General features: G+C 46.6%; 1 protein-coding gene across 2 annotated transcripts in view; it reads right to left on the reverse strand.

The window, feature by feature from the left end:
* The window catches only part of CALCR (calcitonin receptor), a 400000-nt gene that overhangs the window by 103782 nt on the left and 281800 nt on the right, over nucleotides 1-14418 (reverse strand). For both annotated transcript variants that reach the window (XM_088442186.1, XM_088442187.1), the window contains exon 6: nucleotides 13014-13105. In XM_088442186.1, coding sequence (XP_088298312.1) covers nucleotides 13014-13105 — 92 coding nt within the window. The remainder of the gene's footprint in view (nucleotides 1-13013; nucleotides 13106-14418) is intronic.

Consider the following 14418-nt stretch of genomic DNA (forward strand, 5'->3'; position numbering starts at 1 on the left):
ATGGAAAGCGAGGGTGGGCTCCATCCATTAGGCCCATTTCGAGTCTTAGGGCCTTTAGCTTTAGAGAAGGCTAATTACTGATTTCACCTGCATGAGGGTGCTAAAAGGCTGTTAGTCTGGTTATTATCTCTATCAGTGCCTGGGTAAAGGGACTGCTGAGTCTCTGTGATACTTGATACAAGTGAACTTGACTTGTTTAAACTGCTTATGTTTTTGTAGTTGTTTAGCTAGTGTCGGACAGACAAGGTATTTATTTTGATGTTTTATTTTATTTTTCTGCTTAATAAAACTGGCTGAGGCCAGTTGCACCAAAAACTTGGACTTGTGTGTTCTCTCGTTTACCCCAGGAGATGGTACCTGTTTCCCTAACCCTGTTACAATGTTGACAAAACTTATACTCCAGTGGTTCACAGATTCCCCAAAATTCACTTTGTATTTCCTTTGGGAAGACTGATCATGTTGGGTATTATGCAGATGCAGCGGCAGGACACAGAGAACGGTAGAGTCATGTGCAGTGATGTCATGATGCCATTCATATGTGCGGTGCGCCACAGTATGGGGACTGAGCGAGGTCAAGGTGACGGGGGTTACTGGAGTGGGCCCCTGGGGTATGCTTTGTTAATCAATTTTTGTTTTGCATACCCAGCGGCTGCCCGGTGGCACGCTCACCTCGGGTACCCCCGGACCCTTGAGGCCCGGCACGGTATTATGTTTACTCCACATTTATGCAAATGTATGTGTTACGGATTCCCAGGCTGTTCCGTGTAAATCCCTAGAACCCAGGCTAGCGAGGTCTTCCGCCACTAACAGCCACCTGCTGTTCCCTTAGAAATAGAAGATGTTCACCGGTACTTAAGTGGCTGCCTGGACTAAATGCTCGAAGTAGTATAGGTTTACACTGATTACTTTTGGAAACCAGAGAATAGTGGAAGATACTGGAAACTGGGAGAAAAGTCAGTAGTACGGCTAAGAAGCCGATGGTGCGGCTATGGAGCCGATGGTGCGGCTTTGTATGCTGATGGAGTAGCTAAAGCTGATTGAAGCCAAGTTGAAGAGTTGATGCAGTGGCTTGGAAGCCAGTGATGCGGCTTTGAGAGCTGATGGTGCGGCCTTGTACACCGATGGTGCGGCTAGAGCCAGCAGTACAATTTGAAGAGTTGATGTAGTGGCTTGGAGTCCAGTGATGTGGCTTTGAGAGCCGATGGTGTGGATTTGTATGCCGATGGTGCGGCTAAAGCCGGTAATACAGTTTGAAGAGTTGATGAAGTGGCTTAGAAGCCAGTGATGCAGTTTTGAGAGCTGATGGTGCGGCTTTGTATGCCGATGGTGCGGCTTTGTATGCCGATGGTGCGGCTTTGTATGCCGATGGTGCGGCTAAAGCTGGTAGTGCAGTTTGAATAGTTGATGAAGTGGCTTGGAAGCCAGTGATGCAGCTTTGTACGCCGATGCTGCGGCTAGAGCCAGCAGTACAATTTGAAGAGTTGATGCAGTGGCTTGGAGTCCAGTGATGTGGCTTTGAGAGCCGATGGTGTGGATTTGTATGCCGATGGTGCGGCTAAAGCCGGTAATACAGTTTGAAGAGTTGATGAAGTGGCTTAGAAGCCAGTGATGCAGTTTTGAGAGCTGATGGTGCGGCTTTGTATGCCGATGGTGCGGTTTTGTATGCCGATGGTGCGGCTTTGTATGCCGATGGTGCGGCTAAAGCTGGTAGTGCAGTTTGAAGAGTTGATGAAGTGGCTTGGAAGCAAGTGATGCAGCTTTGTATGCCACTGGTGCGGCTAAAACCGATAGTACAATTTGAAGAATTGATGAAGTGGCTTGGAAGCCAGTGTTGCAGCTTTGCGAGCCTATGGTATGACTTTGTATGCTGATGGTGTGGCTAAAGCTGGTAGTGCAGTTTGAAGAATTGATGTAGTGGCTTGGAAGCTAGTGATGCGGCTTTGAGAGCCTATGGTGCAGCTTTTTATGCCGATGGTGTGGCTAAAGCCAGTAGTACAATTTCAAGAGTTGATGCAGTGGCTTGGAGGCCAGTGATGCGGCTTTGACAGCCGATGGTGTGGCTTTTATACGCCGATGGTGTGGCTAAAGCTGGTAGTACAGTTTGAAGAGTTGATGAAGTGGCTTAGAGGCCAGTGATGTGGCTTTGAGAGCTGATGGTGTGGCTTTGAGAGCTGATGGTGTGGCTTTGTACGCCGATGGTGTGGCTAAAGCCGGAAGTACAGTATAAAGAGTTGATGAAGTGGCTTGGAAGCCAGTGATGCAGCTTTGTATGCCGATGGTGTGGCTAAAACCGGTAGTACAATTTCAAGAGTTGATGCAGTGGCTTGGAGGCCAGTGATGCGGCTTTGAGAGCTGGTTGCAGCTTGAAGGCTGACTGAGCAGCTGGAAAGACGATGGAGCAGCTTGGAAGCCGGAGCAGCTTGGAGGCTGATGGAGCAGCTAGAGAGCCGGTGGAGTTGCTTGAGAGCCAGCAGCAGCTTGGACTACAATCAGGAGACGTGAGAACGCTGACCATGCAGCAGAGCCGATAAATCCACAAGGAACGCTGTAGTCGGCAAGGCGGCAAAAGGCTAGTGTGCAGAAATAGGGGAAGGAACCAATCATGTCGTGTTGTGGACAGCAAGTGACATCCTGCGGCATCCAGATTGCCTAGCAACCGACGGAACTGGAATCATACCGTCAGAAGGAGATACATTACTAGAAAGAGACAAGTCGTGACCGCAACTTGTAACAGTATGGCATAATTTTTACAACAATTTGTTATTATTTTAAAATCACATTTAAAATATTCTAGAAACGTCATCAATAATGTGGCAAGTATGAAATGGACAAAAACCTCTGTAGGGTAGGTCCCTAACATAGTAGGGTTCAAATCTAGAGCACAGGACACCCCTAAATCGGCACAGCCGAGCCACCCCAGGGCATCGCTATAATGAGAAAAGTGAAGTGTGAAGTAAAAAAGGTAAGAGCAGCTATGGCTGCAGAGAAGGGTGAAAATACAAATATAATAAAAACAAACAGTAAAGTGTTAAAATTGTGCAAAAAAGGAAGAATGTGTTATAATGCGATGCCCTGAAGCAGACGAACCAAAGCAATCCAGGGGACACACGCCCCAAGAATCAACCGAAAGTTGCACTACAGTATATAACTTGTAGGACTTACCTAAAATTGTGCCTATTACTAGTGTGCATAACAATACCAGACTCCATGCTTTTAAACCAATAAGGGAGGGGTGCTAGTCCAGGCTGAAGGCGTCTCCTTTCTCTCATGTGTGCAATTAAAGCACATTAAATGGAGCGTATAGGAAAGATTCCTTGACTGTACACCCTAAATATACACACTTCACTTTTCTCATTATAGCAATGCCCTGGGGTGGCTCGGCTGTGCCGATTTAGGGGTGTCCTGCGCTCTGGAATTGAACCCTAGTAAGTTAGGGACCTACCCTACAGAGGTTACCTGGATATGGTGGGTAGGCCCATAACCTTGGCCATGATTATGCTAAAAAAAACCTCTATTGATTGCAAAATGTTATTGCATAATGTATATATATTTATATATAATCAGTAATTTGGAGTTGTGCACTTGTGATTTGTCTGTTTTTGTGCCTGCAATAAAGTCTCAACAGGTAGCACCTCCCATTATATATATTTAGGGTGTGCAGTCCAGGAATCTTTCCTATACACTCCATTTAAGTATGAAATGGACACCAGGCTATACATAGGGCCTGATTCAGACCCACTCGCGAGCGGTTGTCCGCTCGCAAGTGGGTCGATGTTCTGCACTGAGCATGCGCACGACGGAGGGAGCTCCGTCGTGCGCTTGCGCCAGACGCGACGAGCGAAGGAAAGTCCTTCGCTCGTTGTGTCTGATCAAAGGGGGCGTGCTGTCGATGTTGATTGACAGCACGCCCCCTTTGGTAGGTGTGCCTCCCTGACGGGGGTGTTCCCACGGGAACGCCTCCCGTCAGAAGCCGGCCCACTGACATCACTAGTGATGTCAGTGGGAGTGATTTTGGCTCTGATAGAGCCAAAATCACTCCGGAGCTTGCGGTTGAAAACCTCAACCGCAGGCTCCGGCTCGCAGTTTCGATGGTTGCGATGGTCAAGACCATCGCGGCCATCAAACTGCACGCTCGTATAGCCTGTGGGTGGTGACCCACAGCTATACGAGCGTCCAGGAGGACGCTCCATTTTCATGGAGGGCGGCCCTCATTCAGAGCATGCGCTCTGCTCAGAGCGTACGGCTCTGAATGAGGGCCATAGTGTCTTCTGACAGTCTTTATACAGTAGACTGTTATTAGTCATTAGGACTGATTGAAAGATGTGGAGTATTGTCGTAATAACTATTGCAATTTGGTTGTAAATGGAACAAGCATTTTAATGTGTGCTGAGCTTGTGTTATGCTACAAGTACTAAAAATGTCAAGATGCATTTGACATTCAGAACTCAGGGGTAGCGATGGGAACGACCATGAAACCTAGTACAGTATACCACCTCATGGGATTGGGTGACCTACGTAAGATGTATGAGAATAGACCATATGAAGGTATTTATTATAGGTGGTATAGAGACACTGACGATATCTGGTTGATACGATAAAAGTGTATGGACAGTAATCTTCATTTAACGCTTTGATTTATTGCTTATAGAAATCAATATCTCAATTTGAATTTATTTGTGAGCAGTGCTCGAAGTGGGAATTTAGAGGTGGGGGTATGGAAATTTTAATCCCCCCTGAAGCTTTATGGATTTTGATAATATGTAGTAGGATATGTTGAAAAAAGTTTGCTCACCTCTCTTATGTCTTCATGTGTCCCTTCTGCTTTGCCTGTTACCTTTGTTTGTCACTCTCCTCATGTGTCCATATCTTCATCGTATGTAACTCTCTCGCTCCCTATATACTTTGTGTCTGATCACCTGCGTCTCTCTCTCTCTCTCCTTTACTTACCCCAAACACCTCCTACTTCCTGCTACCCTTTCAGCCCCTGCTTCCATCTCACATCCTGCACATCTCACTCCCCTCTCTCATCCCCCACACTTCTCCCTGCCTGTGTCCCTCTCTCATCCTGTCCTTCTTACTAACTGATTCCCTCTCATCCAGTGCACCACCTGTTTGCCTTTCTCACCCCCTTCACCTCTTTCTAACTGATTCCCTCTATCACCCTCTGCCCCTCTCTCTGATTCCCTCTGTCACCCTCTGCCCCTCTCTCTATCACCCTCTGCCCCTCTCTCTGATTCCCTCTATCACCCTCTGCCCCTCTCTCTGATTCCCTCTATCACCCTCTGTCCCTCTCTCTGATTCCCTGTTTCACCCTCTGCCCCTCTCTCTGATTTCCTCTGTCACCCTCTGCCCCTCTCTCTGATTCCCTCTGTCACCCTCTGTCCCTCTCTCTGATTCCCTCTGTTACCCTCTGCCCCTCTCTCTTACTGATTTCCTCTGTCACCCTCTGTCCCTCTCTCTTACTGATTCCCTCTGTCACCCTCTGTCCCTCTCTCTCTCTGATTCCCTCTGTCACCCTCTGTCCCTCTCTCTGATTCCCTCTTTCACCCTCTGCCCCTCTCTCTGATTCCCTCTGTCACCCTCTGTCCCTCTCTCTGATTCCCTCTGTTACCCTCTGCCCCTCTCTCTGATTCCCTCTGTCACCCTCTGCCCCTCTCTCTGATTCCCTCTGTCACCCTCTGCCCCTCTCTCTCTCTGATTCCCTCTGTCACCCTCTGTCCCTATCTCTTACTGATTCCCTCTGTCACCCTCTGTCCCTCTCTCTTACTGATTCCCTCTGTCACCCTCTGTCCCTCTCTCTCTCTGATTCCCTCTGTCACCCTCTGTCCCTCTCTCTGATTCCCTCTTTCACCCTCTGCCCCTCTCTCTGATTCCCTCTGTCACCCTCTGTCCCTCTCTCTGATTCCCTCTGTTACCCTCTGCCCCTCTCTCTGATTCCCTCTGTCACCCTCTGCCCCTCTCTCTGATTCCCTCTGTCACCCTCTGCCCCTCTCTCTGATTCCCTCTGTCACCCTCTGCCCCTCTCTCTGATTCCCTCTGTCACCCTCTGTCCATCTCTCTCTCTGATTCCCTCTGTCACCCTCTGCCCCTCTCTCTCTCTGATTCCCTCTGTCACCCTCTGTCCCTCTCTCTTACTGATTCCCTCTGTCACCCTCTGTCCCTCTCTCTTACTGATTCCCTCTGTCACCCTCTGTCCCTCTCTCTCTCTGATTCCCTCTGTCACCCTCTGCCCCTCTCTCTGATTCCCTCTGTCACCCTCTGTCCCTCTCTCTTACTGAGTCCCTCTGTCACCCTCTGTCCCTCTCTCTTACTGATTCCCTGTCACCCTGTGCCCCTCTCTTACTGATTCCCTCTGTCACCCTCTGTCCCTTTCTCTTACTGAGTCCATCTGTCACCCTCTGTCTTTCTCTCTTACTGATTCCCTCTGTCACCCTCTGCCCCTCTCTCTGATTCCCTCTGTCACCCTCTGTCCCTCTCTCTTACTGAGTCCCTCTGTCACCCTCTGTCCCTCTCTCTTACTGATTCCCTCTGTCACCCTCTGTCCCTCTCTCTGATTCCCTCTATCACACCCTTCGCCTCTCTCTAACTGATTTCCTCTGTCACCCTGTGCCCCTCTCTGTGGAGTATATTAATTAAAGTGCAGGTTTACAAACGTGGAGATGTTGCCCATAGCAACCAATCCGATTATAGCTATTATTTTCTAGAAGGTGCTAGAGAAATGATAATTAGAATCTGATTGGTTGCTATGGGCGACATTTCCACTTGTGTAAACCAGCACTTTAGTTAATATACCCCTCTGATTCCCTTTGTCACCCCATGGCTCACTCTCTAACAGATTCCCTCTCCCACACCCTCTCCTCTCTTTATCTATGCCGGGACAGAGCCAGGAGTATTGGGTCAGGCTGCACTGCAGTTTAAAGGTAGCAATGGCCATCAGCCAATCTCAGCTCGCGGACCGGCTCAGGCTGCCAATCAAAACAATGGACGGCTTTTTAAATCCGGCACTGGCCGCGAGCCAATGAGAATCTGCCACTTAACAGTTTCTCATTGACTGGGGGTCCACAAGCCACGATTGGCTTGCTTTTGGTACCAAACTAAAAAAGCAGTCCCTTATTTTCATTGGTACACAATACCGCTGCTGTTCCAGCACTGGGATCCTGTACTCGATCCCTGCGCTGGTACATTGTCTACAACTGCAAAAAATTAAGTGGTACCGCCCCACTTCAAGCACTGTTTGTGAGAATATGAACAAATTATGCACAGTACGTAAACCTTCTTTTTTTTTTTTTTTTTTTAAAGAAAACAAGATGTGTTTTAACTGCAGACTTTCAGATTTAATTTGAGGGTTCACCCGATTTGGATGTAATTACCCTCAAATTAAATCTGAAAGTCTGCAGTTAAAGCACATCTTGTTTGTTTCATTTCAAAGCCATTGTGGTGGTGAATAGAGGCCAAAATATGAAAATTCTGTCAATGTCCCAATATTTATGCACCTGACTGTACATATAGCAAACATTCCAAAGAGTCAGCTAACCAGTATAAAAATAAATTGCTCTGGAATTAGTGATTGCATGGTACATACATGACCCACACATTGAGGAACAGGGTATCCATGTGCCAGGGGACCCATAATCTCAGAGGGCCTTAGCACTTATTGGAAGAACTGACATTAATGATTAAGCGTTTTATAAATAGGGGCATGTTCTAACCCACCAGGTGGCCCTGACAGTTACACAGAGAGAATGTCTTCTGACGTGTCTCCACCTTGTAGGAAGACTAGAGACAAAGTAAGGGGACACTTTAATTATGTGTTGTCGGAACAATGTGGGAACGTTACAGTGGCACATCACACACCACAGCATCGCTCATTTTATATTCAGTGTCGGCCTTCGGCATGAAGGACCCACCTGGGCTTTCCCCTGTACCCCTGTGGGCCAGTTTGACCCAGTTTACATTGCACACCCATTGTGAATAACTGAACACAAATGGAAGATTCTGTGTGCTCTAACTCTGCATTGATTTTAGATTATGTTCCTGTAATTGACAGATCAGTATTGATATACGAGAACAGGGGCTCAGCAAACTCTCAAAAAGTAAAAACCACCTCAGAACTGAATTAGGACAAGAATCACTTGATAACATTAATTAGCTTCTCAGATCAATTTATCAGATGTAATAGAAAAATTTAACCGCCTTCAGGATTTCTGCTTCTCTGATACTACCGGTCCAGGATCATACTTCAGATGCACTTGGGGGGTAACAATAGGAAGGATGGGGTTACAGCTCCCACATAAAACATAGACCCATCATCATGACAGCAGAATGATGACCGGTCGCCCAGATGGCCCCACTGTCGTCCTTAAATCATAAGTATTAAAATGGTATTTCTGTATTCCTCACTAAATGATGCAATGGTTTTACTCTTACATATTCAGGGAGACAGTGCAGCTGATAGTGTAAGGGGTGTACACACCCTCATGGCACTGGCCACACCCACACAGCACAGGTCACACCTACATGACACTGGCCACGCCCACACACCATTGACCACAGCTTCTCACATTAGGCCCTTGATCATTTTCAGTCTCAGGGCCTTGTGGCCCTTAGTCTGCTCCTGGGTGCCCTATTCTCTGTACTTGTTTTTTTATTTTATTTACATACCGTATATACTCGAGTATAAGTCGACCCGAATATAAGCCGAGGTACCTACTTTTACCACAAAAAACTGGGAGAATTTATTGACTCAAGTATAAGCCTAGGGTGGGAAATGGCAGCAGCTGGTAGTGCCCCCAGTAGTAATTCCCCCTGGTTGTGCCCCCAGTAGTAATCCCTCCTGGTAGTACCCCAGTGGTAATCCCCCCTTTCAGTACCTCCAGTAGTAATCCCCCCCTGGTAGTGCCCCCAGTGGTAATCCCTCCCTTTTAGTGCCCCCAGTAGTAATCCCCCCTGGCAGTACCCCCAGTGGTAATCCCCCCTTTTAGTGCCCCCTGTAGTAATCCCCCCCTGGTAGTACCCCCAGTGGTAATCCCCCCTTTTAGTGCCCCCTGTAGTAATCCCCCCTTTTAGTGCCCCCTGTAGTAATCCCGCCCCGGTAGTGCCCCCTGTAGTAATCCCCCCCTGGTAGTTCCCCCAGTGGTAATCCCCCCTTTTAGTGCCCCCTGTAGTAATCGCCCCCTGGTAGTGCCCCCTGTAGTAATCGCCCCCTGGTAGTGCCCCCTGTAGCCCCCCCCCAGTAGAGAGAGACGTAATAAGAATTTAAAAAAAAAATCACTTACCTGAAACTCCCGCTCCTGGTCCCGCCGCTAACAGCTCCTCCGGCCGCTTTGCATGGGAGAGACGTCATTACTCATGACGTCTCTCCCATTACCCACTGCGGGAGCCGGAAGATGGCTCCCGCAGTGGGAGCAGCAGCAGCCGCTGAGGTTCTGACAGACTCTCAGTGGCTGCTGATTACAGCAAACACATAGCTGCCGGCTCCGGCGGCTGTGTGTTTGTGCTGTGTAGCGCTGACCGAACTCCGTCCGGTCAGCGCTACACTTCACTCGAGTATAAGCCGAGGGGGTACTTTTTCAGCACAAAAAATGTGCTGAAAAACTCGGCTTATACTCGAGTATATACGGTAGTTGCTTTTTATGCATTTGTTATCTTTACACGCCCTAAAGCATAATAAATTGATGGTTCTAAGATAGCTCTTTTAGGAATTAGAATTTTATTAATTACTATGAAGTTGGGAGATAACATATTTTCACACTAATTTCTCAAGGGTCAAAATTGCCAGGGAATCATCATTCTTAGCGGCAGCCCTGATTACAGGCAGATATGATTATTAAGAGATGTCTAGAAAAAACTGTGCACAATGTCTTCAGTCTGTGAATAATGAGGTATTAAATTGCGCTGCTTTACATCAAAGAACTGAAATGGCTTCAAGTAATAAGTTACAAAATAAAGATTTGGAATATTAGTATAATCTGCAACTGTAATTGCAGAAAAGTAGAATACATTTTTCCCAAAACACTGGGGGATTCATCGTACGGACCCAATTTACGTTCCAGTCTTGTTCTTAATCCTAAATTTATCACTAGGAATATTATTAGTACAGTAATAAAAATCAGATTGCACCTTCAGCAAAGATCATTAGGGAAATCTGTGCCATAAATAAATGGAATAAATGTAAAAATTGTAATATGTGCTCATTTATTTTTGATTTGAGAATAAAGTTATATAATTTGTAATAAAATTCAAAGGTAATTTAAGTTTGTAATTTATATATTTAACCTGTAGATCTACATATTAGTCACCAGGCAGGGGCATCTTAAAAGAGGAGGAGGCCCGTGTGCACTCCCCGTGCGGGGCCCACTCCTCTCTCCCCGGTGGCCGGCAGCCGACTGACACGGCTGGCCAGCCACCAGAGCATTAGTAGACTCCGAGCACTAGAGTGTGCCCGGAGTCTACTGCGCATGTGCAGAACACTGGAAAAATGGCCGTGGCGGCCATTTGTCCGCTGTTCTGAACAGCGCTGACACCCGCCGCAGGACCACGGACAGGTAAGTTTAAAATAATATGGGTGCAGGGTGTGCGGTGTGGGGTGCCCCTGGACCCGGGGGCTCGTGTGCCCCGCACACACTGCACCCATTGTAGATACGCCACTGTCACCAGGGTGTCTTTTTAGTAGAGATGTGCGCGGACCCATTGATGTATCTATAATGGGTGCACAGGCTCCTGGGTCTAGGGGGGACCCAAAACACTCAACCTGCACACCTATAATTATTATAATTACCTCTCCAAGTCCCATGTCAACTAGTTCAGGAGACTGAAATCACAGGGTAAAATGGCGCGGCAGCCATGTTCCTGGTGATTTGCGCATACGCACCAGATATTCTCCAGCAACATAACGTGGGTGCCATGATCCTGGAGACCTATGCATGTGCAGTAGACTCTAGTACAAAGCCAGAGTCTACTGCGCTGCTGGAGAGGAGGGGGCCCGCATGAAGGATGTACATGGATCCCCTATTCTCTAAAAATGCCTCTGTGCAGACCACCATGTTTTGGTTTTGGCAAAATCACCCTCAAGTGTTATGAGTTTGTCATTAGCCAAACAACCCTCCAGTGTTTTGATTCGGTATTGGTTTTGGATTTCTTTAAAAATGATAAAGACAGCCAAAGTCATGTAACTTGGACCTATTAGGTTTTTACTGTAGATCCAAGTTCTGAACTTACGGGAAGACCCAAGCCAAGACTCAGTTCTACTCAGAAGCCCAAAAGTGATCCGAGCCAGGACTTGGTTCTACTCAGAAGCCCAAAAGGGATCCAAGTCAGGACTTGGTTCTACTCAGAATCCCAAAAGGGATCCGATCCAGGACTTGGTGCGACGCGAAACCCCAAAGTTTGGTTGTGTTGAGTTTTCAGCAAAACTCAACCTCTTATCTCTAATTTTTAGACATCTCAAGAGGACGGTTTGTGAAAACATCAGATTTATTAATAAAGACTCCAAGATATATTGTCATATTTCCTAAATCCAGGCTCAAGCTTAAATAGCTTGGATTAGAAACAGTTACTATGGGGACAAGGGGAAGTGACTGTATTAAATTACTGCGGACATGTGAAACCAAATGGATCCTGAAGTTTGATACTTTGACAGTATTTGGGTATTAACAACGTTTTTTATATCGCTCTGTGCGTGATTCTGAGCTGGATATAAAGTGGCTGTGTTTGTATTATGCCGCGGATGCCTGATTTACTATCTTATACTAATACGAGTTTCCATAGGGCTAATGCAAGTATTTGTGCGACTTGAAGATGGAAGCTGCTCCACCTACTGGTTTTCCGTCCACAGTTACAATCATTATTATTATCATTGTCACGTACACTAGCCCCATGCTAGGTGCCAGAAACCCTTCTAAAACAGGCTTCCCTTCCCCGTACACCTGGCTAGCACGGGACTCAAGCTGCATAACAACAGTACTCCCACAACACTCTCATGACACTCCCACAAGACAGAACAGTTATGCACAATCACATTGTGGACACCCAGTTCCCGCCCCGAAACTCCCATTTCACGCAAAGGCAGATCCAACCAAGATCCGTCCTACTCAGATTCAGAGATACTCAACAATGCATGAGTTCGCTTCTCCGCATGCGCTATATGCTGAAACTCGCTAATTGCGTCCGTGCCAAGAGATCCGTCCAACTCTTTTCTGGCTGTTTCTCAAATTCAAGGAAAGGCGTTACACTTTGCCTCTTTATTTATTACACAGCATCATGACTTCCTCATCAACCCCCAATTCATATTAATGCATGCACATTTCAGGATATTTGAAATGAATTTCTAACAAGGTTCCCCCAAAGAACTATAACCATTTTCAATATTAATAATGTTAATGAAAACGGAAAATAACAGTACATCTAAAAAATGACTGATTTTCATTTTCATTCCACATTTTCATTATTAGCGGTATTTCAAGGGGATTATATAATATGCATAATTAAATACAACACTTAAAATTAATCCAAACAGAATCAATTTATTTTGGTTCATAGGACATAAAATAGATATTGCTGAATCCCTAGGTATATACGTTTCTAAGGCACTCCCCTGTATGTAGCCCAGGAGTGTACTATAAGTTAGTAGGCACATACTGCACTTTTCACACATCGTTGCACATGACAAATCACTAACGTGTATCATTGCTTCCTTCATAATTGCTATCATTTTACTCCTTGGATGAATGAAAACCCAGAAAAGCAGAAATATGAAATGGAATTTAATGTACCACATCATGAAGTTCAGCCATCTCCAGCTCTGTGTATTATGTATCAATGATTTTCTTATAGTCTTCAGTTCAAAATTAGCTCTGTGTTTTGAGGATTGAACTTGTAGAGTAGAGAAAATGTGACTCACATTAACTAACAAACAAATGCAATTTCAGTATTCCACCCGTCGCTTTCCCATTAATATGTAGCTGCAGAGATGGAAAACAATTAGCACTGGAGTTATGCATTCAGGAGACACTTACTTGAAGTAGAAGAAAATTCCAAGGGAAATTAACAGTGAAACGATTGACAGGGCATGTCCAACTATCGCCATGTAGTAGAGGATGTACGCATTCTAGGGAGAGAGAGAGAGGAGAGAGATGGTGACAGTCTAAATGACTTTTTTGCTCCCGACAGTATACTCTATATTCATTAAACAAATGATCACCTAGTGAACAGGCAGCATTCATGATTTGGAGCTGGTGATCTGTCATCCTTTAGGCTGTGCCATAAAAATACTACGATAATCGGAGGGGTTCAGGGTTTTAAATAGTTTTATTTATTGCTATAGCATGTATAAGTCTGTTCATCAACACATCTCCACCAAATAACTTCTGGGTATGTAGTTATCAGACCGGCAGACGGAATGCAGTCCGACACGGGACTTAAGATAGGCATCGAAATACCAACGCCTACTGTATCTTAATCCCGATGCCGGAATCCAGAAGGTCACCAACCTGAATAAAGGTAAGTCCGGGCTGCCCTTAGCTTAGCAGCGCGGGGGGTGGGAGTGTTAGGTTTAGGCAGCGTAGCAGGGTTAGGTTTTGGGGGGGGAGGTTTGGGTTAGTCACCACTGGGGGGGTTAGGTTTAGGAATGAAGGGGGGAGACAGGTTTAGGCACTAAAGGGGAGGGTTAGGGTGCGGGGTGGGGAGGGTTAGGCTACAAGAAGGGAGGGTTAGGCTAAGAATGGGGGGTAAGTATACTTACTCGACCCCTATCAGGATTCTAACCATTGGGATGCCGCTGTCGGTATTTTGACAGGAGGCATCCCGACAGCCGGCATTACATGCCATTTCCAAATTCTGACCTGTAAGTCTGCATTGTAAATGATGTCTGCTTCTTTTAAGGTATTGTATGTAATGTAAGGACAGCAGGCTGACACAGTGGCAATGTCATTAACATTGTGCTCTAGGGGCCTAGTTGGAGGATTGAAAGGACATCAAAAGCTGATATTTGGCAACCATCGATGTTCCACGCTCTATTATAGTTTTTTCATTCAATGCCGGGATTGTGATGGTTGCAGGGGCATATTAAGAGCTGAGGGGGCCTGCGCTCCCCAAACCATGACATCACGTGAGGGGGCAGGGCTTGTGGCAGAAGAAATGTGGAGTGCTGCTTGAATGCTTCAGGCGGCGCTACACATTGCATGGTACGTGCCTGAAGCTGCCCTACTGGCAGTGGGGTGCCATTCCTGTCCTTTGCTGGCCAGATGCAGGGGCCATTGGGCAGTGACAGTGCCACCCTCAAAGCAATGTGCCAAGGGCAATGACACTGCTTAACGGGCCGCCATCAGGGAGGGACTGCTGTGACTCCAGTCCCAAGCCCAGAGAGAGAGGTAGCCCGGGGGGTAGCGGCGAGGAATGCACCGGCCAGCAGGTGGAGACAGA

This window comes from Taudactylus pleione, unplaced genomic scaffold (genome assembly GCF_031769625.1).
Source record: "Taudactylus pleione unplaced genomic scaffold, aTauple2 ptg000306l, whole genome shotgun sequence".
Lineage (NCBI taxonomy): Eukaryota > Metazoa > Chordata > Amphibia > Anura > Myobatrachidae > Taudactylus > Taudactylus pleione.